This window comes from Polyodon spathula, chromosome 31, assembly GCF_017654505.1.
Source record: "Polyodon spathula isolate WHYD16114869_AA chromosome 31, ASM1765450v1, whole genome shotgun sequence".
In the NCBI taxonomy this organism is placed as follows: Eukaryota; Metazoa; Chordata; class Actinopteri; order Acipenseriformes; family Polyodontidae; genus Polyodon; species Polyodon spathula.
Genome location: NC_054564.1, coordinates 8,008,709 through 8,035,610, shown reverse-complemented (window position 1 = coordinate 8,035,610; position 26,902 = coordinate 8,008,709). Strand labels below are relative to the sequence as shown.

The following is a 26,902-nucleotide window of genomic DNA, read 5'->3' as shown; positions in this document are numbered from 1 at the left end:
TCAGGGTCTAGTGCTGTATATTATAAAGACATTTCAGAGGGCTGGATCTCATCAATATCAGGGTCTAGTGCTGTATATTATAAAGAATTTCAGAGGGCTGGATCTCATCAATATCAGGGTCTAGTGCTGTATATTATAAATACATTTCAGAGGGCTGGATCTCATCAATATCAGGGTCTAGTGCTGTATATTATAAAGACATTTCAGAGGGCTGGGTCTCATCAATATCAGGGTCTAGTGCTGTATATTATAAAGACATTTCAGAGGGCTGGATCTCATCAATATCAGGGTCTAGTGCTGTATATTATAAAGACATTTCAGAGGGCTGGATCTCATCAATATCAGGGTCTAGTGCTGTATATTATAAAGACATTTCAGAGGGCTGGATCTCATCAATATCAGGGTCTAGTGCTGTATATTATAAAGACATTTCAGAGGGCTGGATCTCATCAATATCAGGGTCTAGCGCTGTATATTATAAAGACATTTCAGAGGGCTGTGTCTCATCAATATCAGGGTCTAGTGCTGTATATTATAAAGACATTTCAGAGGGCTGTGTCTCATCAATATCAGGGTCTAGTGCTGTATATTATAAATACATTTCAGAGGGCTGGATCTCATCAATATCAGGGTCTAGTGCTGTATATTATAAAGACATTTCAGAGGGCTGTGTCTCATCAATATCAGGGTCTAGTGCTGTATATTATAAAGACATTTCAGAGGGCTGGATCTCATCAATATCAGGGTCTAGTGCTGTATATTATAAAGACATTTCAGAGGGCTGGATCTCATCAATATCAGGGTCTAGTGCTGTATATTATAAAGACATTTCAGAGGGCTGTGTCTCATCAATATCAGGGTCTAGTGCTGTATATTATAAAGACATTTCAGAGGGCTGGATCTCATCAATATCAGGGTCTAGTGCTGTATATTATAAAGACATTTCAGAGGGCTGTGTCTCATCAATATCAGGGTCTAGTGCTGTATATTATAAAGACATTTCAGAGGGCTGGATCTCATCAATATCAGGGTCTAGTGCTGTATATTATAAAGACATTTCAGAGGGCTGGATCTCATCAATATCAGGGTCTAGTGCTGTATATTATAAAGACATTTCAGAGGGCTGGATCTCATCAATATCAGGGTCTAGTGCTGTATATTATAAAGACATTTCAGAGGGCTGGATCTCATCAATATCAGGGTCTAGTGCTGTATATTATAAAGACATTTCAGAGGGCTGGGTCTCATCAATATCAGGGTCTAGTGCTGTATATTATAAAGAAATTTCAGAGGGCTGTGTCTCATCAATATCAGGGTCTAGCGCTGTATATTATAAAGACATTTCAGAGGGCTGGATCTCATCAATATCAGGGTCTAGTGCTGTATATTATAAAGACATTTCAGAGGGCTGGAATGGTGCTTCCTGTGATGGAAGTGACCCCTTGGAAAACGAGTGAAGGTCGTTCACACTGTGGAAATGCATTCCCGTGCACAGGTAATGTAAACAAAATCTAAACAGCCGCACTCCAGTACTGTACAGCTACGACCACACGTGTTGTAACACACACTATTTTAGGATTTAAAAAACAAACAAACAACTTTCTGAACATATTTTTGCTCTTTTATTTAACATCGTGTAATCAAAACAAATCTACAAAATGATATCGTCATATGTCTACCGGAAGCCACGATAGTAGGACAATGTTTCATGTTAGATTTTGAAATGTCATATTTAAAAAAAAAAATAAAAAAATACATTCATAAATTCTTCAGGGAAGTGCAGATTAATCAACTGGTGTAGGAGAGCCCTGTTTTATAAAAAGTATTGTACTTCTATATACAATGCTGGGGAGCTGGATCACGTCCAGAAGCATGGCTTGTATTTGTTGAGACTGCCGGTCTGGTGGCTGGCTATTCCAGCGAGTCTCTTGGGGGGGGGTTGCATGTAATCAGCTGGGGTATGGAATAGCCCTCTTTATCCATGTGCTTGTCCAGGTTTGGTGGCCGGTTGGCTAGTGGAAGGTGCCAGGGCTCTGGGGTGGCGTCGTGCCCACGTGTCCTCAGACGGGCGCCACGTAGTTTCCTGGAAACGTGCCGAATGCTCGAGTTCTTTCAGAAGCCCCTAGCAAAGAAAAGGAACAAGTTATTACCTGTTTATTCCAGTTATTAGCTATTTATTCCAGTTATTAGCTATTTATTTTAGTTATTATCTATTTATTCCAGTTATTAGCTATTTATTCTAGCTATTAGCTATTTATTCTAGCTATTTCTTTGTTTCCAGAAGTAACATTGCAGTTTTTACATGTTACTCCTGTATTAGTCTCTTTTCACATTTTGTTTTGTTTACCAGTGAAGATTGTTACAATACAGTCAACAAGCGCACACACACTGACTCACTGACTCAAACACACATAGACAAATTGACACAGAGACACTGACACTCACACACACACACTGACACACACGGTGCTGCTCTTACCTACAAACCAGCCGTCATCGCACATCTCCATCACCTGCACGACATCTCCCTCCTGCAGCGCCAGCTCATCACTGTTCTGAGGAGCGTAGTTATAAACAGCTCTGTACCTGCAACACAGCGGGACAGGAGAGACCTTCAACAGGGCGACCGCGACAATCACCCGACAAAACACAGAGAGCTCCCGTACGAACAGGGCATCCGTGAGCATCGCCCGACAAAACAAAACACTCACAGCACCCGCCGGGAATGTGTCGTGTCGATTTGATTGGCCAGTGTCAGTGGAGGGGGTGTGGTCTTGGAATTCCTGGGCTGGAGAGAGTGTGAGGAAACCGTTCCCTAGAAAGACAGGACAAACGCACACACAAACACATACACACTTGTAATTACTTTTCTATCTTGCTACATAACTTGCACAGAAGGTGTTGTAAAACATTTTGGTAATACTAAATTAAACTTTGTCGATTGTTGAAGAATGTTGCTGTTTTTGATTTTTACAGAAATCCCCACGTTTTATAAAAGCTGCAGGTTACTGATTTTCACCAAGTGTAACCCATGTCAGGCACGCGACAGTACCGACTTACACCAAGAAATCCCAGGACTTCACAATTGTCTGAACATCAGTTTCAGTCTGTTTAACACACTGATCCTCAGCGCTTCACCAGTGCCACACGGCTTGCATTCATAAAACACAGTAAAGAGCCTTGATGCACTCACCTGGGGCGACTGCAGAGGTCTGCTATTGGACAGGGGTGCTGGTGACCCTCCCTGCTTCTTGGGTAGGGAGGGGCCTGGAGGAGCTGTGGGAGGGGGGTCAGCTCGATGATGGGAGGCGGTCTGCCCAAAAGGGGCTGGAGCAGCCCACTGGGGGAAGGGGTCAGGCTTGTGATTGGACAGAAATGCTGGAGACTCCGCCTGCCCGTTTTCAGGGGGGAGGCTTGTCCACTGGGAGTAGGAGGGGACAGGCTTGTGATTGGACGGAGCGGGCGCCTGCCACTGCAACTGGGCGGGGCCTGGACAGGACTGCCCTGTCCGCTGGGAGAGGCTGTGCTGTGTGGGGGCTGGGTTGAAGGAAGGAGCTCGAGGGGAGGCAGGGGCCAGCTTCAGTCTGGGGGAGAGAGGAGAGGAGGGGGAGAGGGGGGAAGGAGCCCCGGGGGGGGTCTGGGAGAGACATGCTGCGGATGAAGGGAGCAGCCGGGAGGGGGAGAGAAGAGGCTCCGTGTTGCTGCAGGAGGAAGAGAGGCTGGGGTGCGCTAGGGGGTCTGGAGACCGGGGAGGCTGGGAGGGGCTGAGGGGGGCTTGCCGGCCGGGCTTGGGGGATGCTGGGTACTCGTCACATGACTTGGTGCGGGGCATTTTGACCACCTGGACATAGCTGGCCGGGAAGATGCCCTGCCGAGCCGTGCCCGAGATCTTCCCCTCCAGCCAGTTGTCATCCACTCTCCGGCACAGGCAGATCCGCTCGCCCTGGGGCAGACAGGAGAGGAGGGTTAATCCTCATCGCTGCCGCTATGGGTGGATGAAACAGAGCTGTCTCTCTCACAAAAGGGTTATAATAACAGGTGTTTCACCTGCACTGTTACCTGCAATTCCATTAAATGTTACAGCGAGCCTCTATCTTCATTTTAAAAAATGATATCTGCTGTTAAATCACACTTTCCAGGTCAGGAAAGCAGATCAGCCAGCAGAGGAAGAGGAAGCAGAGGGCTGGTTAGTGACAGAAAAGGAGCTGTGGAAGTTAACCAAGGAAGCAAAAAACAGATTTATCCCCCCCCCAAGTGGCGACAGATGTTTTAAAATCAAAACTCTGTGCCTCTCCAGGGTGTCTCTGTGCCCTCACCTTGTGAAAGGACAGCTCCACTGGCAGGTCCCCCTGATAGGTGAACAGGGCCAGGGCCTCCCCGTGCTCCAGCACCTGCACGGTGGGGGTCTTGATTGGGGTGGGCTTCTCGCTCGGGGGGATCATCTGGCAGGGAAAAGTATTTTTTTAAAAGCAATGTCATTACTGGCCACTAGAGGGTACTCTTAACATTACTACTGTACCACCCTCGCATGCGTGCTTTCTTCAATGGACAGAGAAAGTGCCGGGGTGAAATGAGACTTAAGAACAGTGCTGAAAACACCATTGCAAATCATACGTTTAACACAATGCGTGCCTCTTGCACATAGGAAACAGTGATGGCTATACAGATCACTTAAGAATGATTTTATCAGCTCCTTAATGCATCCAGTGCCACCCCAACACACTGATCAGTATTATTATTGATCAAAGCGATTGATTATGTGGGCTTACACACTGACGTATTTGTGCACGTGACCCACCTGCACATAGCTGGTTGGGAAGATGCCCGCTCTCCCATGATGCTCTCCTTCGTACCAGTTGGCGTCCACCTGCCTGTGGATGTACACAACATCTCCCTTCTGCAGGGTCAGCTCTCTGAGGGGCAAAGGGCAAAGGTTTTTTTTTAACTAATGGACAGCACTGCAATCAATTAAATCAATTAAATTGGTCTGGCATGGAATGGCCTGGAATGGCCTGGCATGGCCTGGCATGGCCTGGTTAAGACAGCTTTAGGGAATAACTCAGAAACACTCACATCAACTGGAAACATCATTAAGAAAATGAGTTCATAAAACACACACAGAAAAAACGCAAAGCACAAATGTTAAAGGATCAGTTCACTCACTTTGGAGCCTGGGCTTGGAAATCAAACTTGGCGCGGGCAGCTTTCATCTGCACAGAGAATCAAAGCGAGTGGATTCTATTATAAACCATGTATTAACAACAGAGGAGTCATCATGCTGCAGGACTGGAAGAAATCCCATATTAACAACACCGCAGTAAGCATGCTGCTCTACTGACACTGCACTGTCACGCTGCTCTTCAGCCAAGTCTGGAAAGACTTTTGTTTTTGAGGTTCACTGCCAAGTCTAGTGGGAAAAGGTTTTTATAGGAAAAAAAAAACTGGACTGCGTTTATTTTTAAAATGCTAGTGTGGTCTAAGAGAGACAATTATGAACTAAAACTACACATGATCCCCTCCTGAAAGCACTGGGAAACCTAACTCAAGGACCTTATGGTTTGAAAATAATTCTAAGGAATAGCAGAATCGTGATTCCCGGCAGTACTGTCAACACACTCTCCTGCAGCTGTAAATCACACCCGTTTCTACAGAGATCTATAGATTTGTAGAATCTAACCCTACAGAGCTGCCCGGAGCGGGCAGTCTGCTCTGTGGAGGCGCGCCTGAGACTCTGCAGGGTCTCACCTTCTTCTCCTCTCGTCTGGGAGGGAAATCCATGGCTGCTGCAGAAACGTCAGGCGAGGCTGTGGAGTGAACACAATGAAACACACTGAGCTGACTTTACCAGCAGTAACCTGGCAAAGCACTGAAACACACGAGGTTTCACTGTGGGACTTGCGAAACTCACTCCTGCCGTGTGTGGGGCTAGCTCCTCCCCTTCTCCCGCTCTGGGGGCTCAAGTGAGGGTGACTGACAGGTGGCAGGCCCCACCCCTTTGCAGTTGGATGCTTCGGTGAGGTCAGAGAGCTGGAAGAGAAACAACAGGTTTGCGTCGAAGGCTGGGTGCAGATTTTCGACCTTGTGGCAACAGCTACGCGTGGCATCAGACAAGTCTGGTAAAACAAGGTAACAAAAACTGCATAGAAAATGCATGGAATAAGCATGGGCAATTGCTCATTTTATACCAAGTTCCAGTTCTAGATCCAGTTTGCTGTACTAGTCCTCAATCTGCTCTCTGCACCCCCTGTGAGAATATCAGCACAGGCGGACAGAACAAGGCTTAGAGCCACAGACTGTGCCGATGCTTCTATCAACACAGCAACAGCAGCACTCTCAGGAGCTGGAGCTTACCAGCACAAAGACACTGGGGCTGATCTGAGAAACGGGCTTGAAACCAAGCAGAAAACCAAAAGATCTGCATCACAAGCATTAGGAGGGCCGGCCGGAACGCCAAGAGGAAGACCATCGTGCTTTTAAGAATGGAGTCTAACAGCGTTCACACAATCCCCCTCACGGCCACAGAGCGCTTTGCACGGGCCGAGGAGGTGCTGAAGCCCTTTCTCTGGAGAGATAACGAAAGGTCTTGTTTACTTCAGTTTCCCGCTGAGACATTAACGAGGGTGAATGAAGAGCAACGTGCGCCAAGAGTCTTGAGCTAACATTAACACTGGAGTGGAGGAATGCAAGAAAGCAGCCAAGAGCTCAAAGATTAACTTTTGCAGGAATTCTTAAAAGGTGCACCACACGGGCTGTGCATCTCTCTCTCTCTCTCTCCCTCTGCAGCGTGTGCTTTACTGACTAAAGTGCACCTTCACAAGCCTGCCCGAGCTGCTTCAGCACAGTCCACGAGGATGCAGGAGATCATCTATGAGGCTCATACCAACACACGCTGCTAACAGGCTCCTGATTCCACAGCAGACCCCATGCACAGTCACCCGAGGCAGTTCTGAGCAATTCTGCAGGCTTGCTAAATACCTTGTAAAACACAAACTCCCTGGCAAGCAGGCAGCTGCCATTCTGCTTTCGCATTCTGATACTTAACAGGCTGTTCAGGTGGGGCTGTAAAGACTTCTCCATTTGCTGTGATTACAGCATGCAGACACAAAGTCAGAGACTTACAATTGAGACCACTGGGTGGCACTGTGTGCTATGCAAAAACAACTGTTTAGAATTAAAGTAAAATTCCTGGCCGAGGTTATGAATAACACATAATGAAAAAACGAAGTCGGAACGATCCGGAACCCAGCGCGGTTTGCAAATGATTTTTTTTTTTTTTAATATACAAAGTTTCTATGGCAAAAGTTTGAGAAATACTTCCAGTCTGTAAGGGTTGTCATTAGAATTTATCGTTCACAAAGTCTTCAGGCGATCACGAACACACAGTGCAAGCAAATCCATCTAGTGCATTTATTTCTTCAGGGAGCAGTACAGTCAGTGGTCTGATTGGATGTGGTACACCGTGGCTTAGCGTACTGATAAACCAATCAGATTATTGTATTGCGTTTAAACTGCGCTGCAGACAGGTGTGAGACCTGGGGAGCTGTGACCAGAACTTAGAACTGGACTCAGAGTTGAACTAAAAACACACCGTGTCCTTCTCTCTAATGTTTGAAAACAGTTTGTTTAAAACATGAACTGCAAACCACCCTCCGTTTACTCAGATATTCTGCAGGATTCAAATCTGAACGTTTTCTGCATGAATTACCATCATCTGCTGTGTCCAACGCCCTGCCCATAAGAAACACACGCAGTGTGCAAATCATACTTTGCACCTGCGCCATTAACCTCACAAATGAAAGACTTCTTGTGAAAACGTTTATCGCTGAACGGACTGAAGTTTTATTTCAGCGTTTCTAAATTCATCACCGTTGATGTGTAAATCAGATCAGATTTGAAAACGTTACTTTCCACGTTTTTGTTAATTTGTCAATTCAAAACAACAACATAACAAAGTTGGGAAGCGGTTTCTGACTCACCTGGTGTCCCGTGAGTCGGCACAGGAGTGCGTTCTCAGCGGCGTACTCTGAAAAGAGATTACAATGAAACCTGCCCTCATAAATAACAGCTCACTAGCCAAACCCACTGGGAGAGCATGAGAGAGGAACAGCGAGATCCTGGCTCCCAGTCAGGAGTGTGGGGAGGGGCAGGCAGAAAGAAAAAGAGAGTACCCTGGGTCTTAGACTCCCCCCTTTCCAAGCAGCCTTACGCATTACACGAGTTTCCTGCTTGGAATAAAGCCAGGGACTGGACCTTCTTAAAACGGGTTAGGGAAGCTTGCAAAAGCATGCGAAACCAGAATCAGCTCGGCGGTGATTTTTATTAAGAATGCAACAGTAAAAAGCTTCCAATGCCCTATCAATCTGCACCTTCCTCCGTTGCGTACGCGTTGCCACGCTGCTGCAGGCTTCGGTGTTTGGGCTCTTTAATTATTCACTCTCTCGTCACCCAGAGTCGAGTTTCCAGACTCGTCTTCGACTGGCAGATTGAACCTAAGCATTCTATCAATTAAGGGCTTTTGACGGGACAAGGTTCAAGTGTACCGCTGTTGTACAGGGAGTGGAAGGGGTTAATATTTTTTTTTTGTAAGTACCATATCTTATTAAGAAAGAGGAGATATCGTTTTTGTTGGTAGACCTCGTGTCCTGACCCTGATTCACACCCCTATACGCTACGAGTTGTCGTGTGCATGTGGGTCAGTCCGGGTATAACGTCTTAATACAACGTCGACTAATCTGACGAGCAGGAGCGACGAGGACAGTGGTGGTGTTGTGAAGGGCGCTAGTTTTTTTTAGGGTTAAACCCCCCCCCAAAAAAACTCGAGTAATTTTCTGACTCATAGAAGTCTCGTTCTATTCCACTTGTCTCATTTGATTTCACGGAATTATTATTATTATTATTATTATTATTATTATTAGCAGTTTAATGGCATTTTAAGCTTTTTACACTTGAAGCAGATGATTAGAAATTATTATAATTTAATTTTTTTTAGCCACTGAAAAATGCTAAAGTAAAACTCCAGGACTCTGGTGTGCAATGGCCTCTCCTTGTGAAAGAAGCGCATCCCGTTTGGTCTGCTCCGTCTCTAAATCTTTTTCTGTATGCAGTCTACAGAAGCACTTCAGATTCCCGCCAGTTTTACGCAGGTGTCTTTCCTGGGTGGGGAGATTTGATTTGGGTGCAGCAGGCAGGCGCTGGGTGCGTTGAGAGACACAAACAGGTCAGTACCTCAGCCGGGCTCTGGGGGTGATGTTTCTGAGACAGGCGCCTCTGCATGCCCTCAATATCGGAGTCCAGCTCTGCCTGAAACTGACTCAGCTCTTTGGCAAGAACCTCCTGAGAGAGGCCGGCCAGGGAGATGAGGAGAGAGGTTACACTGATATACAGTACACAGTACACAACAATACAACATAACTAACAACACAACAATACAACACACACTACACAACATTACAATACAACGCAACACAGCAAACATTGCACAATAGTTGATTTATTACAATGAGAAACCAGTGTACTGCAGTGAACTCTGCAGCATCACAGACACACAAACGCACACACGCACACACGCACACAGTCAGGAGGGCAGGAAGCCCGGCGTGTTTCTCACCTCAATGGGTGGAGAGCGCCGCCCTGGTGGAGACTCTGTCAGGGGCCTCTGGATCTGAGAGGCATGATGGGAAACATGGCAGTGGGTCAGCTACCCGTTGTAAAAGTTTACCACGCCACAATAGAGCTGCACGCTACCCCTGCAGTTTGCCATTCCCTCCATGTCTGATTCATCGAGACGGGGTCAAATCGCTAAATCCACAGCTAAGACCTCCCCTGCAGCAAGTCGGTTTCTTCAGTCTGTGTGTTTGAGTAACTCATTTTTATTTGTATTTGAAAAAACAGCTGATCCTGCCTGATCCCAGGACAAGCGCAGCCTTTAAATACAGGCAGGATAAACCAGTAGAGTCGCTTTGTGGCAGGTCTGTGAATCAGTGCAAGTCGAGGCTAGTCAAAACCTTTACAGTATGTAGCAGCTAGTCTATGATTCACAACAACAAAGCCACACTAATGGGCCATGCATGCACTGAATTAAAACTACATTTTATACAAATACTTCAAAATGTGTGTCTAATTTGAGTCTCAGTACAGCTCCCTGTGTTTCTTCTAGCTGTGCAGCACCTGTTTGTGGGGTAAATTCAAACTCCTGGCCAAGGAAAAACCAGGGCAAACCGTCCATGGGTGGAGAGAACATCTTAGAGTTCAACCCTTCCCTTTAAAATCTCACAGAAGACCACTTTTCAAAGCTGACCTCAGTAAGTGTGCAACGGTAGCAGTTTACCCCCTACTCACACTACTTACCCCTACATACCCTGGTTTACATGTTTATTAATATGCTTTACAATCCCTCTCTGTGCTTTACAATCCCTCGCTGTGCTTTACAATCCCTCTCTCTGCTTTACAATCCCTCTCTGTGCTTTACCTTACCCCTCTCTGTGCTTTACCATGCCTCACTGTGCTTTACCATGCCTTTCTGTGCTCTACCATGTCTCACTGTGCTCTATGCCACTGTGCTGTAACTGTGGTAAAGGTGTCTCAGGGGAGCTGCCTGACGGTCCTACCTGGTTCTGCTGCTCCAGAGCGGTCGTCTTGCCGGGTTCGTAGTCGAATATGCTCCTCGGTTCTGGGTTCTGCCTGCCCGCCCTCCCTGGGTCACGCCCTATGTCTCCAGGCCCCAGCTCACTCCTGCAACAGCCAGCGAGACTAGCTGATTTATTACTGCGGAGACCAGCCCCTGCCTGAACAGATCCAGACGTGTCAGTGTGTTGCTCTTTTGTATTCCTTCTTTGAGAAAGCCCTGGCTGTCCCACTTCACTGGGATCTGAAGGGGGACATGCTTAACACTCCTTTCTCCTGTTTTGTTTTCAGCGCAGGGCTGTCGCCAAATCTCTTGGTATCAAAACGTTACTGTTTGATTTTATTAACTGGAGTAACCACCCCACGATTCTCCTTTCAATCAGCTTCCTTTAAAATGAGTCTAAAGGCACACCCTGAATCTCTTATGTTCTGCACTATGTCTGTTCTGCGTTTTTAAATTCATTGAGAAAGACAAAAACAATCCATGTTCTTATTTGGACGTTATCGCTTCACGCTGCGATGCGTTCTCATGCTGAGATGCAGCAGGTCTTTTTTAGAGAGCTTGTGTTTTTTTTTGTTGGCTGCTCCCTGTTTTGTGAATACTAAAGCTACTCATAAAAAAAACACCCATTCTTGAAATAACTTTGGAAAGAGCGCAGCGGGAGAACTCACAAAGCCTTTTAATCTGCACTTTTAATGGCAGGATGTTTGCTGAAGGAGAAAAGCACCTGCTAACGACGCAGAACTAAAATCTAAAAGGGGATTAATCCACACCCATTGTGAGCCACTGTGGTTTAGCGTCAAAAGGAGCGATACATAGAAACACTGTGGTCAGGAAATGCTGTGATCTAATCGTCTGGTGATGATGACATAATATATAAAGTATTACTGCTTATCTTTGAGTCTTATTGGCCTGGTCACCGCTGCTGGCTGGTATGTGTTCTCATTTACTTGGTTAACAAGGGAACAGGTTATTTTTGCCCCAATTTTGCCTATTTACTCTCCCTCAAGGTCAGCGGGCGTCCTCCGATCCCCAGAGCTCGAGAGAGGAGGTGGCTGAGCTGCCGACCTCTAGAGGACAACGGCCAGCCCAGCAGGTGTCCCCTTAAGCTCAGAGCACTACAGCGACCCCCTACAGGCCAGGCGCCTCGCGACCTCAAGCTGGTCTCTGGCGATCGTGGGAGCACCAGACCCAATGTGACGCTCCTTTCTGAATCCCCAGCCAAGACCAGGAACTTGGCACAGTTAGTATGCTCCCCTGCACTCCCCTCCCTGACTGTATGACTCACACATTACCAGAGGACCAGAATGACAGGCTTGAAAAGCCACCAGCGCATGTCAGAGCGAAGGATACTTACCAGTCAGGCAGAGCACCGTATGGGGAGAGTCCAGAGAGATTTCCATCAGGACAGACTCCGTCCACGACGTCCAGCTCTGCAGGGCGGCGGCTAGGGTCTTCACCTGGGACAGGGGGACACCAAGCTGCCAGTGATGGGAACGTCATTCAAAACTCCACTTGCAGTGTGTTAGACAACAACCAAATTCAGCGTGCAGCAAAACCCTGACTGTGCCCCTTCTCTAGCTCGCACGCCATCACAGTGCCACGACTCTTAATTGGTTTAAAGGCACTCAGCAGTTTAATGAATGGCGAGAGACTGAGAGACGAAGCTCCCAGTTCTTTTTGTGTAAACCTCTCCAGGGGGTTCCAGCAGTACAAACACAGATGGTTCTGCTGGGCTGCAGACAGAGAAGATGATTAGAAGAAGACATTCAGGCAGCCATGATCCATCGAGCTGCAGAATTTCCTCATGATTCTAGCTGTCGGGCTATTGAAGGGTTTTTTTCATCCCCATTCCTAAATGCGCTACACAGCGGCGTCTTCTAACCTGAAATTCGATTTACTGTTTAAGAGGTCACCGCAGCTTACCGTCTGACGCATTGGGTCCACCACAGTCAAAGTCAAATTCTGAAAAGAACAATAAACGATACAGTGGTTAAGGCATGGGCCAATCAGACCAAGGACAGTGCTATCGTCACGCCCGCTGGAGGGATGGGCGTTCTGCCTGCCTGAAATATACAGAAGGAGAGTGTTACATCATTAACTGCAGTACATGACATCACAAACAAATAGAATTCAGCAGAAATAAGTGAGTGTAGTTTCTATGCACCTCCACTGTTTGTTTTCAAGCACACTTTCCCTTGACAAAGGTGTGTCAAACACACTGAAACGTTGGGAAAGTCATAATCAAAACATAATGTTTACTACGGCACACCGGGGTGGAATCTCCTAAGCCCCTAAGCAGAGGCACTTGGGCTTCTTTCTGGGTGTCTTTGTGACACTGCGTCTTGACCTGTAATCTGCAGCTTCTTCCTCGCTGCTCGTGTGACCCTGCAGTGTGCTTTGTTTTTTCAGGACTGACTCTGAGGAAAGGAATGTTTTGTAAAGAACGGCTGGGAAAGGGTTTGTTACCTGGAGTCTTCGTGTGGATCTGTTTGAACATGCTCCTGTACCAGTCCCTGGGCTTGTGTACACTCTAGCACACAGAGAGAGAGAGAGAGAGAGAGAACCGTGAGAGACAGGGAGAACGAAGGGAGACAGACAAGGAAAGAAGGACAGAAAGAAAGGAGAGAAAGAAAGAAAAGAAGACAGACCATGAAATAAGGAAAGAAAAAAGGAAAGGAGAGAGAGACAAGGAAAGAAGGAAGGAATAAAGAAAGAGAAAGAAGACAGAATGAAAGACACGGAAAGAAGGAAGAAAAGGAGAGAAAGAAGTAATGAAAGAAGGAAAGAAGAAAAGGTAAAGACATTTGGAATACCCAGCCCTGCTAGACGCAGAACGCTGGCTGCACAAAGTGATCTCTTTTCTCTCGTGGTATTTGGTTTCCAGTCTTCCAGCGCCCCTACGCAGGTGCTCAAGGTGAGATCACTAATCCAACATGCTTCAAGGACAAGCAAAAGAAGAAACCAGAAGCCTTGAATGATGGGGAGGTGTGAGAACCATTCCCTTGCGTGCTCGTCATTACTAAACCAGGCTGCGAGCAGGAGGCAAAGTAAATAAGAACTGCCTGACGTCACTTCTGCACGAAGTCCAATACGTTCAGGTTTGTTTCATGCACCCTTTAAACTTGACCTTTCCACTGGATTGCTCATTACAAAACACCAATGAGAGTCAGAATTTCCAGTGCCTTTCATCCTGTGTACAGAAGGGGTCCTGTGCATAGACCACGGTGCAGACACAAAGCTCAAATAGCAACGGCACTTTTTAAAATTAGTAGCCAATGAATGGCGTCTTTGTTTCTTTGTGATTTATAATTATTCGAATTCCAATAGGTTTTTATTGGGATTGAGATAGGAGATGTGATCATACCACGTTGCTGGCGCTGGAGATGTTAGCGGCTCCACTTACTGATCTGGAGGCTATGGGCATTCCTGTCTCATCTACGGGGCCGATCCCAGCGAACTTGACCAGCTTCCCCCCGTGGTGTGGCTGCCCTGTCTCCGAGGAAGGGGGCGCTCTGCTCGGGGAGTGTTCCACAGGACCTGCAGGAGATGGGTTTGTCCTGGGGGTCTCCGTTAGGGGCCCCGCAGCAGGGGCCCCGTCTGTCTGCAGGGGCCACACCCTGGCCGGGCCGGATCTGTTCACCTGCCAGCCTGTCGAGAGACGAGAGAGGTCTCAACTGTGCAGCTTTGAAAGAAACTTGTTATTTTAAAATGTGGTTCTAGTTCACTCGGTTAAAGAGATCTCTATTCTCAAGCGTTCAGACCACGATAGATGATAAAATCACAAGTGCCCCCCCCGGCTCTTACCCCCGTGTAGATTGTGGGCGGGTGATCGAAACGTGGGTTCGTAGGAATCGAAGTTCAGGGTGTGGGAGCCGTCGCCTTTGACCACCGTGATCTAAGAGAAAAAAACCCAGCTCTGCTTAGATCAGCCAGTGTGCTCGTTGGTTTGTTTGTTTTTTATTCTTGAAGCTACCATTACCCATAAAAAGAACATTGCGTTCCCACATTGCATTCTGGAAAGGAAATGGAGCAGCCCTTGCCTTGTGTGCAGGCTGTGTCTTGAAGCCCGATGAGTAGGGACTGGGAGGAGGGGTGAGCAGCCCGGGGGAGGTGAGCCCTCTTTGGCCTGCTTCCCTCTGCAGGTGGGCTGGAATGAATTCTTCCAGGGAAGGGAAGCCCGGGATGTTTGTTTCCAGGTGGGAGGTTTGAGTGAAGCGCAGTAGGGCAGGGGGGGAGGTGTGTTGGTGTCGATCGCCCGGTCCATTGCCAGAGAATGTGATCTGTGAGCCGTTCTGATAACCCCACTCCTCCGCTCGACGCTGCTGGGATGCACCAGAGCCCTGACAGCCAGGAGACATGAAGACAGTGAAGATTTAAAACAGTGCAAACACACAGAGTTAGCAGAAAGGCACCAGCCGTCATGTACAGCTGTGGTACCTGCAACAGGGCCCAAGGTCTATGCAAAACAACTGTAATGCATGCGATGGAGAAGTGGCTAAAACTAGACACAAACTTCATGCAGATTGTTCAAAAGATTTAATCTGTCATCGTTTCTACCAGCATGGCTTCCGAAACTACTTGCTTGTGTTGTAAAGTTAATCCCTCCCCACTAGCCCCCAAAACCAAAACCAAATAGAGTTTCTATAACAACAGGGGTGGGAGCGGGTCTAAGGGGAGGAACTGCCCTCCCAATTATGACCTACCTGTGTGTGTTTTTTTTTAAATCAGTTATTGCTTAAATTCATAGCTTCCCTCTGGCTGACACATGTTTGGTTTCTTGTCAAAATTTAATTTCGGTGCACGTTCCTGTATACCAGCATTATAAAACAGGCAAGTGAGCGTGGTGCGATTCTGCACGCAGTGATCGAAAGCCGTATAAAACACTCACATCGTTATTCCAGTCCTGTGACTTGGATTTAATTGTATCCTAAAATACGTGTTTTAAATTTCTCTCACAGGCTGTGAGAAGGACAGACGAGATTCCCATGAACTCAGTGTACACAGTGGGAGAATCCCTCATTCACATACACACACGCACACACACACACACACAGAGCTGCTGGGAGGGGTCGCCATGGGAACCACAGAGGCAGGTGGGGGGACGGAGGGAGGGGGGGAATTTACCATTCGTGCTTTTTCCACAGCATCACCCTCCAGTTATTTTTTTAATGGACAGCCAGCAGAATTAATCAGCCAATGACCAGCCTCCATTGCAAAGCCGTGACGAATTTAAAGGTCTTTTGAAGATGATTAAGCGTGAAGGGCTGGAACAGTAACTTGAGTTCAAACAGTTTTAAAAAAAAAATGTTTTAAAGACCTAATTAACCCTAAGCAGGCTCCTTCCTAGTGGAGAACTTATCTCATTGACTTTGCTATTCTAGAAGCTTGGATCCTCCTCAGAGTTCTGTAGCTCTGAATGCAGTGCTCACTTACAACCAGGAGATGGCAGTCTTGTATTACAAATACCAAGATCGATTGTCCGGTTTAATGAGAGTGGAGGGGATTACACAGTAAAGCTCACTATAATTAGAGTCACTAGTTTACATAGTTGTACAACACTGTTTAACCCTTTGCTGTCCTCATACCTATTCAAGGCCTGTTTTCTCGATGTCAAATACATTGGACGCTGGGCAGCAAAGGGTTAATATGTTGCATGGGTAAACTCCAGTATAAAAGTCTACCACTGTGATTTTGTAGTTTCCAATGCTTTCTCTATAGGCTTTAATTTAAACTATTTTTACAATGGTTTGTCATGTTTAATATGCATGGCTATCCCTCTGCAGGATTTACAATGCTGCCCTATGCTTTACACTGGAGAGCTATCACAGTGCTAGTGTTAAACTTGAACTGAAGCTTTACCTGTGGCTGCATGTCACCTGGCTGTCTCTTCGCAAAACTCATCCACTTCAGATGTTCAGCAGAGCATCATGGGTATAATCCTGTTGCCCTGCAATGACATCACACAACGCAGTTCCTAATTAGCAAATGTCACACAGGGTCCAGGGCACCGCACAGCCTCCGAGCCCATTCGGGTCCGACTCGCAGGGGAAGCGGCTCACAACTGAACTTGTTAATAAAGTCCAGAGCTCTTGTCTCGAGGGTGTTGCTGGAGGCTGCGTCGAGTGTGCTTGGAAAAACTGACAAACTCTGTAGAAGACTTTTTCTCAGAAACTTTTCTGTCGCAAGCTGTCTGACCACTAGAGCAGCTGCCTGACCTTCCGGCCAGCGGACTGCCCTTCTCCCCAGCGAGTTCCTGGCTGCAGTGCCGGGGATGCGAGTCACCAGCGGGGTGAGTCATCTAGCTCTGAGACGGCAGATTCACACAGGCCTTGTGAAACTGTTATATAACCTGGCAAAGGAAGGGCAGAACGCTGCATGATAAACCAGGGAACAGAGCCTGGGGATCGGGGGGGCAGTTAGGAAAGCGCTTGAAGTATTAGCTGATATGGTATTAAAAACATCAAGCATGCCCTACTTTCGTTCACTGCAGTTCTGTCATCTTCAAAGCCTGTTTCTTTAAACTCTGAGATTGGCCTTCACAGGACTACGAGCTACAGCTCTGGCCAGAAGTTTAGCATCATCAAAATAATCAGGGACCTGAGACAGATTACAGAACCACAGTTTGGGATCGTTACACTGTAACTGGGGGCTCCATTCCGGGGGCTGTTGTTGACGCTAAGCTGGCAAGTTTGTATCACTTTGCAAAAAGAAAGAATTTGTGCACAAAGAAGAATCTATTCCGATGAGGGAGCGTGCCAGATATTCCAACAGAGCAGACAGGGTGGTCTGGCACAGCACCAGACCAAATGGAATTGCAGGACACGGTCAGAACCCTTCCCGAAGGATCTTCAGTAGCCAGCACCACGGTGCCAGTGGTTCTGTACTATGACGTGAGGCCGAAGACAGGAAGGCAAGACTTCTGTTTGGGTCGCTCTGGTCCTATTGTCCGGAGACGACAGGATCGGGTTTTGCTATTGACAGACAAGTTTACCCCTTAAGAACTGCGCTCCTGTACAAATGGCTTCTTCTTCTTGAAACACATTTGAGAGAGATTCGGGTCTCACGAGGAGGAATCGGACCATTTGGTTGAGCAGATCCAACCTGTTAGTACATTGTAAACCCGGTTTCGTGCGCCTCATTGCAAACAATCATTTTTGTTTGATATGTCCCTTGTACCTTTAAGGGCTCAAAGTAAATCTGCAAGTTATTTTCCAGTTGTCCCATGCTGTCCCTATGCTTTATACTACAGCTGTAGTGTTCTTAAAGAAATAAACCCACTTCAATGAATATGAGTGACTTGGGGGTTGATACCTAGCGGGGCAGGGGCTGTCTTTTATAAATGCATGAACTATTCTTCCATTAGTTCTGTTTATTCACTTTGTGCCTGCAGGAGCAGCACAGCTAAGACTTGTCTATTAACACAAATACGGCCGCAGCTAATAAGCTAAACATTTTCAAATAAAGCAAGAACGCTGCTCTTTCCCAGGGAGTTCTTGAGCAGCTGCCGAGCCAAATAAGGTAAAAACCTTGAGCCGTTCAGTTCATTAAGCAGCACTCCTTTGAAGAGGCAAAAACTGTCACCATGCCTTAAGTCAGGCTTGTTTCCAAGAGTGCAACGCAGAGCAGCTAAATTAGCATCATGAAGCGTTTCCCAGTGTGAGCGCACAGAGAGCGGACCTCGCCCGCTTTCTTTACCGCGTTCAGCCAATCAAAACGCAGCTCATCCTCGTCTCTTGCACGCCAGCTAAACATAAAAAAAGTGTCCTCGTTGTTCTTGAGAAATCCTGAACAGTGATTGGTTGATGTAACATAGATGGATCCTTAATGTAACACCAATGCAGAACGGCTGGGAGGGCTTGCTTTATCGTTTTTCCCTCCGCTGGCAGTGTCTGCAACACAGTGGTAACTTCCCAGGTTAACAGCACTTTGAATGCCATGCCAGTGAAGTCAGGCATTGCACCAAACAAAAACAGGATCCTAACCCTCTGATCCTCTACCCAATGGAATCAAAAGATGGACCTGTTTCTGAAACTAGGCAGGCAAGATCGGGTGCCAGCCAAGCAGGTACGCTGGCAGGCTGCGAGATTGACTCAGCTTTGGTGCTCTTTTAGGATGGAATAATAAACCATTTCAAGACGACTGAAATTCTCTGGCATGTGTTTGCTCCACTGCGGATAAGCATGCTGTGCTCTGAGAAGGCAGGCCTTGTTTACACTGCAGTTTGTTTACATTTGCTAGCAGGCGTTTATAAAAGGCGTTCTTTAATGCAAACCTCAATCAAACATTCTTACCATGGTTTGCTGAAATACATGAAATTGGACGTGGCGCTTCTGCAGTTTAGAGAAATACACTTTGGAAATAGTTTCTAGTCAGCAGAAAGGCAATTCCTACCGTGTCGCTTTCAGAAGATCGCCATGTCCTGCCTGGGTGTCTGTAGTGTGCAGTCGATTTGGCGATGACCAGCTTTCAGCTTGAGTGGACTGTTTTGAGTTTGTTTGAAGACTGAGAGAGAGAGAGAGAGAGAGAGAGAGAGAGAGAGAGAGAGAGAGAGAGTTCCCTGTCACAGAGGTAGGCGGAGTCTGTGTCTGTGTGTGTCTGTGTGTGTGTGTGTGTGTGTGTGTGTGCGTGTGTGTGTGGGTCAGTTCCTGACAGGTTCTCTGAATGACGTAGGGTCCTGAGCATCTAAAACAAGTCCCCTCCCTCCCCTCTAGGTAAAGTGACAGCCTTGTCCTTGTTCTCTCTCCAGCCATGTTGCTGTGACACCAGAGATAGCGGTGAAGCACACCAGGTAACCGAATATCCCGGCGCACAGCAGACTAGTCTGAACTAACACATCTCATAACGCAATGCAGGCAGGTAGGAGCTGTAGAAATGCAATGCATTCTGGGCGATGGTTCACGATAATAAGATTCCACTGGTATGACAATGCGAGCATTCAGTCCCTTTCTATTACTGCTGCCAGGCACACAGCCACTGCAATGCCACTGAAGAGAACGTGGCAAGACCCCGGCTAATGCATTTACACAGAGCCGGTAATGCTTTCCATTAAGTGACTCTAATCACTGTGTATTTACACTTGGTGAATGAGTGTGTGTTTGCACGTCTCTACAGCGCGATTATGCACAGTTACAGTGCACTTAACCTGGAAATTGTTTTGCACGAGATGCTGCATGTAAGAACACAGGGGTTGGGGTTGTATCGTGCAAAAACATTCACACGTTAAGCACATTGTAGCGATGCATAATCACATTGCAATGATCTGTAAGCACACATGCATTTACTGAGTAACTGCTCTCTAAACACACAGTGATTAGAGGCACTTCATGGAAAGTGTCACCCAGGATTTTTCCCACACTGCAGGTCAGAGCAGCAGGTAATAAAAATGCTTTCCAGAACTATGCAACGTGCCATTGCTTTTTATTGTATACTGTGGACATACTAAAAACAGCAAGAAGCACTGTTTGTGTTGAATACATAAAACAAGTAACTATGCAAACACTGAACACTTGAAGGACCTACTCTTATTTAAACAGCTGGCAATAATGCGCCCTGCCTGTTTGTAGACAGGTGTTTATACTCAGATATTTATAGAGATGTGATTATATCTAAATAGATGTGTATTTAACCCTAATCCTAACCACAACACCAACCCATACCGCAACCAATACCCAACCCAACACCAACCCCAACCCCAACCTCAAACCCAAACCCAACCACAACACCAGCCCCAACCACAACCCCAACCCCAACCACAACTCCAACCCCAATCCCAACCCAACCCCAACCCCAACCCCAAACCCCAACCCCAACCCCAACCCCAACCCAAACTCCAACCCCAACCCCAACCCAACCCCAACCTCAACCCCAAACTCCAAACCCAACCCAACCCCAACCACAACCCCCAACCCCTTTGCATATATCTTGCAAAAATATTTCCATGTTAAGTACATTTTTACTATGCATAATAACAATGTAATTCTGTGTAAGCCCACATGTATTTACTAAGTAAGTGCTCTGTAAATACACAGTGATTAGAGGCACTTCATGGAAAGCAATACTCCTGAACAGCAGAGAAAGGGCACTAGCCAGATACATTTCCAGTGGAATTAAGAAGAAACAGATTTCATCAGAGGATTGGTTTTTTTTTTAAACCCCAGCAAAACCAGATCCCGGGGAAGTATTACAGCTTCGCTCAAACCAGCTTAACCAGTAAACCTGAGATTTGCCAGTGAAGGGAAATGCACATTTGAAAGACAAACCTCCTCCCGTGTGCTGTAGAAAAGGCTGGTTTATTTTTGCAATCAGCGCAATGTTAAGTGTGTCTTCTCAATCAGGCTTGGGTTTCAGTTGGAGACTCACAGGGATGGACTATCTGCTTCCTCTCATTCTCCTTGGTCAGTCAATGCTCTGCAGGGCTCCGCACAGCACAGTGCACTGACTCGCCTCACTCCCTGACTCTGGGAAGAACTTCAGAGAGACGCTGACAGGAATCGCCATGGCAACCCAAGGGCTGGTGCTAAACACTGCCCGTTCTGGCTGCCCCTGCCATGAAGGAAGCTCTTTGTGTGGTAAGGTGATATTTCACAGGGTAGGGTTAGCCATATCGGGAGCACAATGCAAATACCACCCTGCCCTCTTACACAAATACTTTTGGTTTTGTTTTTATGGCTGCTCTCTGATACTGCACTGTGTTTCTTTTGCATACTGTGGGCAGTGAAGAAAAAAAAAATATATATATTTATATAACAGTCTGAACAACTTCACGGCTTATTTTTTGTTAGTGTGCAGCTATCCAGATCTGCCACTTTTCACACTGCAGCCCAGCGCATTCTTTCTCAAACCACTGAGCTACTCAAACCCACTGCTTTCCACACTGCAGCCCAGCACTACAACCACTGAGCTACTCAAACCCACTGCCTTCCACACTGCAGCCCAGCACTACAACCACTGAGCTACTGTTGAAACGTGAATGAACTGTCTGCCAGCGCAACCATGGAACAGCGCATTGAGAGTGGGGCTCAGAACAGGGTTAATGGCAATGCAAACACAGCTTAAGAGTCTACTATCAATACTTCAGCACAGTATCCATGTGACCTTCTGCTAAGATACAGCATGCCTGACCCGCTTCCTTCTGATATCTCTAGCACATGCTTAACATACATGCTCGCTACTTTTAACCTTGCATAAATGTGTAGATGAGGTTTCAGACGTTGTTGGCTTGCCAGTTTGTTTACATAACCTAAGATAAACACAGAAGCTTCCCCCTCTCAGGAACATGTCTGTGAACTGGGCAGCCTGCCTTCTGGTTCTTCGCTAGCTGTGCAGCAATTACAGTAAGCCTACAAAAATGTGCCAAATAAAGTCAAGAAGTCAAAAGTTTTTTTTTTTTTTTTAATGCATACCACTTGACTTTATGCAAACAAATTGCGTTGTTTTTTCGGAAGGATTGCGTCATTTATAAGCGATTGCAGTGGAAAAAAACCCCACTTTTTTATATCAGTCAAAGCAGTGAAACACGGACAGATTCCCTGGTTCAGCCATGCTGCTTACCACGCGCGTGCGCAGCCTGACTCATAGGGAGTGGATCCTCTAAGGACAGGCTGGCTTACTCTCTTAAAGGTGAATTCTGTCAATGAAAGGATCGCTCCCAGCCTGCCGTGAGAGGCATGCAGCGCTCAAAGAGTTAATGAATCGCTCTTTCAATTGAGGAGGCAGCCGCAGGCGAGGCTGTTGGAACATCATCACAAGTACAGAGGACTGAGGGAGGCTAGTAACTGCTTGTAAACTTCATTCCCCTTGCTGTGTGGCGAACGCTTTGTTTTCAGGGAGCAGTTTTCAGCTGGTTTCTAAGCAGACTGGAACGCGGATCATTGCACAATTTTAAGATCACCAAGTGGGGTGGGGGTGGGGGGGTTACTAACCTTACCAGTTTAAAATGCGATTGCTCTTATAAAAGAGCACCACAGTGCACGAATGTCAAAGTGCAACAAAGCATAGGGAAACATGGTAAAGCATAGGGAAGCATTGCAAAACGCAGAGAGGTGTGGTAAAGCATAGGGAAGCATTGTAAAGCACAGAGAGGTCTGGTAAAGCATAGGGAAGCATTGTAAAGCACAGAGAGGTCTGGTAAAGCATAGGGAAGCATTGTAAAGCACAGAGAGGTCTGGTAAAGCATAGGGAAGCACTGTAAAGCACAGAGAGGTCTGGTAAAGCATATTAAAAAACAGGGCAAACCATGGTAGAGAATATGCCTCGTAAAACCATGCGGAAAGTATGGGGAAAACTGAGAAAGCATTGTGCAGGTTTAGCTTGGACATGCTCTTACCTCCATACCTTGAGATTGCATGATTGATCAGTTTCATAGGCTCACAAGCTGTACAGACACCACAGCGCCTGCAGCTATCTGAATCCCACGGAAGATTAATATATACCAGTAGTGTGGGTTTGAGATCACCGGCTGTAACTAACAGGCAGCTTCAGCCAAATCTACTATCCATATGGGCAGTGTAAGGACTTGCTGGAAAGGTATGAATCATGTATGTTGTCTAAATCCTTTGCGTAGACCATAGGGCAAGGTTCAGAAAACAACAACGCTCTTTATGTTTAGCAAAAGCTCCCTGAACTCATGTGAAAGCACCTTAAGACAAAGCGGTCTAACATTTTCACACATGTTGAGCGCCTAGCGTTTCTATATCACCGATCACTCAGCGGTAAGTGAAATTCTCCCCCCAGAGGTTTTCATGCTGGTAGATATATAAAGGATATAAGTCACAACTCTTGAGGCGTTGGAATGCATTTGCAAAATCCTCCATACTTCTTGTATCTGGACATGCACGGCTATTCAGAAGCTGAGCTTGTCAAGTCATGCAGCAGGAGCGCCCCCCTACAGTTGTGATAACTCCTGCAACCTGTGTATCTGTGTGTCCCACACTGACCAGTAGGGGGCGAGGTCCGGCCTGTGAGTCTCTGACTGACCAGGTGGGGGCGCGGTCCAGCCTGCGAGTCTCTGACTGACCAGGAGGGGGCGTGGCCCAGCCTGTGCTTCCCACAGAGAAAGCTATGTTGGAAAACAAATTTATTTTTTCAGTGTTGATGAAGCTAAGAAACTCAGTCACAGCCTGAGCACCACAAAAAACAAGGAGGCAACGCGCTGCCCCAGAAACAACTAGAAGAGAAAGATCTGTACAGTACTTACGGGTGTGTAACGTCTTGATTCAGCTGCTGCTAACTCTGCTTTGTAAAATCCAGAGGCTCAGCTGTGCACTGAAGAGAGGGAGGGAGAGTCAGGCTGTGTGAGTCTGAGAGTGTTACACCCACCAGCCAGTCACTGGGCAGCTTGTAGAGCGATCAGTCTAATAGTTTCCATCCTGCAGCTGGAAATAATAGACATTGCCACACAAACACAGAGCCGTGTTCAATTAGTGCTGCCCACCTCTGCCAGGGCACTGTGTCAGAGGGGAAGGAGAGCAGGAAGGGGGATCTGCTCTGGAAATGATTCCCATGGTGATTCCCCCATGCTGGTAATACTGGCAAGTCTGCTTTTACTATGCATCTTACTCATCTTCCCTGTGCTTTACGATGCACAGTTTGTTCTCTTTCTCTCATTTATATTATATATATATATATATATATATATATATATATATATATATATATATATATATATATATATATATATATATATATATACATTTATTACCTATCATTAATGCTTATGAAAGTAAGAATTAATGTAAAAGCATAGTAAAAGCATAGCAACAGTGAACAGTGAAAGCATGCTAACGCACAGGTAAGCATTGTAAAGCAGAGGGAGGGATGGTAAACATTATTAATTAACACGACAAACCACAGTAAATGCTTAGTAAGACCACTGGAAAAGTATCCTAAACAAACAAAGCCGTATTAAATTTCTATAAGGGAATGCATTCGGCCACAATGATGTCAGAATAATGTAATGCACTTATAACTGTTATTGAGTTTGGATTTCTGAAGTTAACAAAGGGAAAGTGTGCACAAAGGAATAACATTGTCCTACTGATTAAGACACATGCTTTGTTTCCAGTAATTTAAGGGCTTCGCGATGACTCACTCTAACAGCTTCCTAACTCTGAGCCAAAAAAACAAACTCCTCGCTGGGTGAAGCAGAGGGGAAACTAACGGTTTTGTTTTGGAAATTTCCAAAGCTAACTTTTTCAGAAAACCTGCAAATAGAATTCAAGTGCATTGCCACTGCAGTGCCCCTGTCTGTCTGCATTGCCATTGCAGTGCCCCTGTCTGTCTGCATTGCCACTGCAGTGCCCCTGTCTCTCTGCATTGCCATTGCAGTGCCCCTGTCTCTCTGCATTGCCATTGCAGTGCCCCTGTCTGTCTGCATTGCCACTGCAGTGCCCCTGTCTCTCTGCATTGCCATTGCAGTGCCCCTGTCTGTCTGCATTGCCATTGCAGTGCCCCTGCATCTTGCCCCTGTCTCTCTGCATTGCCATTGCAGTGCCCCTGTCTGTCTGCATTGCCATTGCAGTGCCCGTCTGTCTGTATTGCCATTGCAGTGCCCCTGCCTGTCTGCATTGTCATTGCAGTGCCCCTGTCTGTCTGCATTGCCATTGCAGTGCCCCTGTCTCTCTGCATTGCCATTGCAGTGCCCCTGTCTCTCTGCATTGCCACTGAAGATCATTTGGGAAGGGCGGGTGGAAAGCATGAAGAGAAGTGTTGTGGACAGACCGAGAGGAGAAAGAGGAGACAGAGAGAAGAGGGTGGAAGATAAATCAGACGCAGATCGCTGACTATAGACTATCCCCCGATGAAAGAAGCAGGCGATTGCATCAATGGATTGACGAGGATGAACAGTGTAAACACTGTATATATAACTGGGAAGCACACGCTTTCATCCCCTCTCTTTAAATTAGACTCAGCCGCTCCCAAATATGAAATCAGAGATTGTTCAGTAAACATTTGGTTTTGTGCTCCTGTGCCCCTCGACGTGTAAGATGACAGCGTTGGCGAGCTGAGAGTGGTGTAGATATTGTTAAGGAGCAGGGTAAAGACATAACATCTGGCAGAGGAACCCAACATCTTAGTAATTATTTTCATCTTCAGAAGTAGACTGCTTGGTAATTTCAAGACGACAAGGGAGGGTAGTTGCATAAGGAGCGATGCTGCAACGCCTGAGCTGCAAGGGGATTTAATCTTATCTTCAGATAACCATCATGCTTATCGAAACAGATGCGTGTCACAAAATTCATTTGTGCCCAATGAATTTGTCCTAGCTCAGCTGTCCCTACACACGCACACGCACGCACTATTAAAGCATAACACTTGACTATAATTCTACCGTTCTCAGCATCATAAAACCTTTTTTTTTTTAAAGCCACTTGTGTTACTGAACCTCAGAGGAATCAGCAGTCAGATGCGTGTACTTACGGAATCTTGGTTTATTTAATGAACACGTTTAAAGGTTCTCCTGTGGTAGTGGAGCAGCGTGGAGTTCTGAGAGGTGAAGGAATTCCCGCATTCACGTCCCAGTCAGGCGAGAGAGAGAGAGAGAGAGAGCGCACACTGTCCTCATGTCCAAGATCAATATTGAACTACTTCACTGTGCGAGCAACAGGCAAAGTTCAGCTCTTTTTACAACCGCAGAATAAAATAGCTGCCACGTTATCATTGCGTGCGCTGCTATTTTCTTTGTTTGAATTACAGGGAGGGATCAAACCTGTTTTGATATTACAGATTTCTGTTATGTTCTTATACTCAACCTGTGAACACACTGTAGGAACATTTAGGACCGAGAGGAGGGCATTCATCACCATCAGCTTTCCCAGTAGCTGATTGATCCTAAAACTGTGTCAAGTCGGGTCTGACAGGAACTCAGGCATCAACAGCATGGCTAGGTAACCCATTCCATCCCCTCACCACGCTCTGTGTAAACTGTCTCCTTCCCACTGTCCCGGCTTCTGTCTGCGTTAATAGTATTGCGCTAGAGTGAACTTAGTTTGTCAAGTCCTTTTAAGATTTGAAAAAACATCCAAAGTCCCCTCTTTGTTTTTAGGCTCAGTGGATTCAATGCCCTCCAACTACCTTCCTCCAAATCCACCATACTGGGCTACCCTTGACTCAATCAACAGCAAAAACACTAGAGGTCTTGTGAAATATTTACACTGCCAGCTACCCCTGAGGGTGGGTCTGTGGCATTGTATTCATTCAGTAGACTAGTGAATATAAACTCCTACAAAACTATCAACAGTTCAAGGGATAGAAATGAAAAAAAAAAGAAAAACAGCA

The 26,902-nt window shown here is 46.4% G+C and overlaps 2 protein-coding genes across 6 annotated transcripts in view; one reads left to right on the top strand and one right to left on the bottom strand.

Annotated features, from left to right (window-relative positions):
* Positions 1 to 1,917: 1,917 nt before the first annotated feature.
* LOC121303191 (vinexin-like) lies at positions 1,918 to 26,155 on the bottom strand. 5 transcript variants are annotated; one of them, XM_041233722.1, is made up of 22 exons: positions 20,887 to 21,059; positions 19,019 to 19,129; positions 16,487 to 16,574; positions 14,668 to 14,967; positions 14,432 to 14,522; positions 14,031 to 14,275; positions 13,094 to 13,157; positions 12,551 to 12,589; positions 11,982 to 12,105; positions 10,608 to 10,731; positions 9,608 to 9,661; positions 9,226 to 9,333; positions 7,977 to 8,023; positions 5,909 to 6,027; positions 5,746 to 5,804; positions 5,164 to 5,210; positions 4,799 to 4,913; positions 4,317 to 4,442; positions 3,194 to 3,943; positions 2,712 to 2,815; positions 2,480 to 2,586; positions 1,918 to 2,122 (listed from the first exon to the last, which is right to left on the bottom strand). In XM_041233722.1, the coding sequence occupies exons 3-22, from the start codon at positions 16,526 to 16,528 to the stop codon at positions 2,061 to 2,063; spliced, it is 2,727 nt and encodes a 908-aa protein (XP_041089656.1). In that variant the 5' UTR covers positions 16,529 to 16,574; positions 19,019 to 19,129; positions 20,887 to 21,059; the 3' UTR covers positions 1,918 to 2,060. The 5 variants fall into 5 exon arrangements, with proteins under 5 accessions (XP_041089656.1, XP_041089655.1, XP_041089657.1 ...); XM_041233721.1 differs by lacking the exons at positions 19,019 to 19,129; positions 20,887 to 21,059 and adding an exon at positions 26,045 to 26,155; XM_041233723.1 differs by lacking the exon at positions 20,887 to 21,059 and having other exon boundaries at positions 11,982 to 12,084; positions 19,019 to 19,117.
* The window catches only part of LOC121303192 (rho-related BTB domain-containing protein 2-like), a 28,278-nt gene continuing 14,735 nt past the window's right edge, over positions 13,360 to 26,902 (top strand). The window contains exon 1 of the mRNA XM_041233728.1: positions 13,360 to 13,725. The gene's annotated coding sequence lies outside the window, so the exon portion shown is untranslated. The remainder of the gene's footprint in view (positions 13,726 to 26,902) is intronic.

Coding starts and splice junctions, on each gene's coding strand:
- LOC121303191 (XM_041233721.1), bottom strand. CDS start 16,528: ATGAGTTTTGCGAAGAGACAGCCAGGTGACATGCAGCCACAG. Junction 12,590..13,093: donor GATCCACACGAAGACTCCAG/GTAACAAACCCT, acceptor TGTTCTTTTCAG/AATTTGACTTTGACTGTGGT. Junction 8,024..9,225: donor ACCCCCAGAGCCCGGCTGAG/GTACTGACCTGT, acceptor ATCTCTTTTCAG/AGTACGCCGCTGAGAACGCA.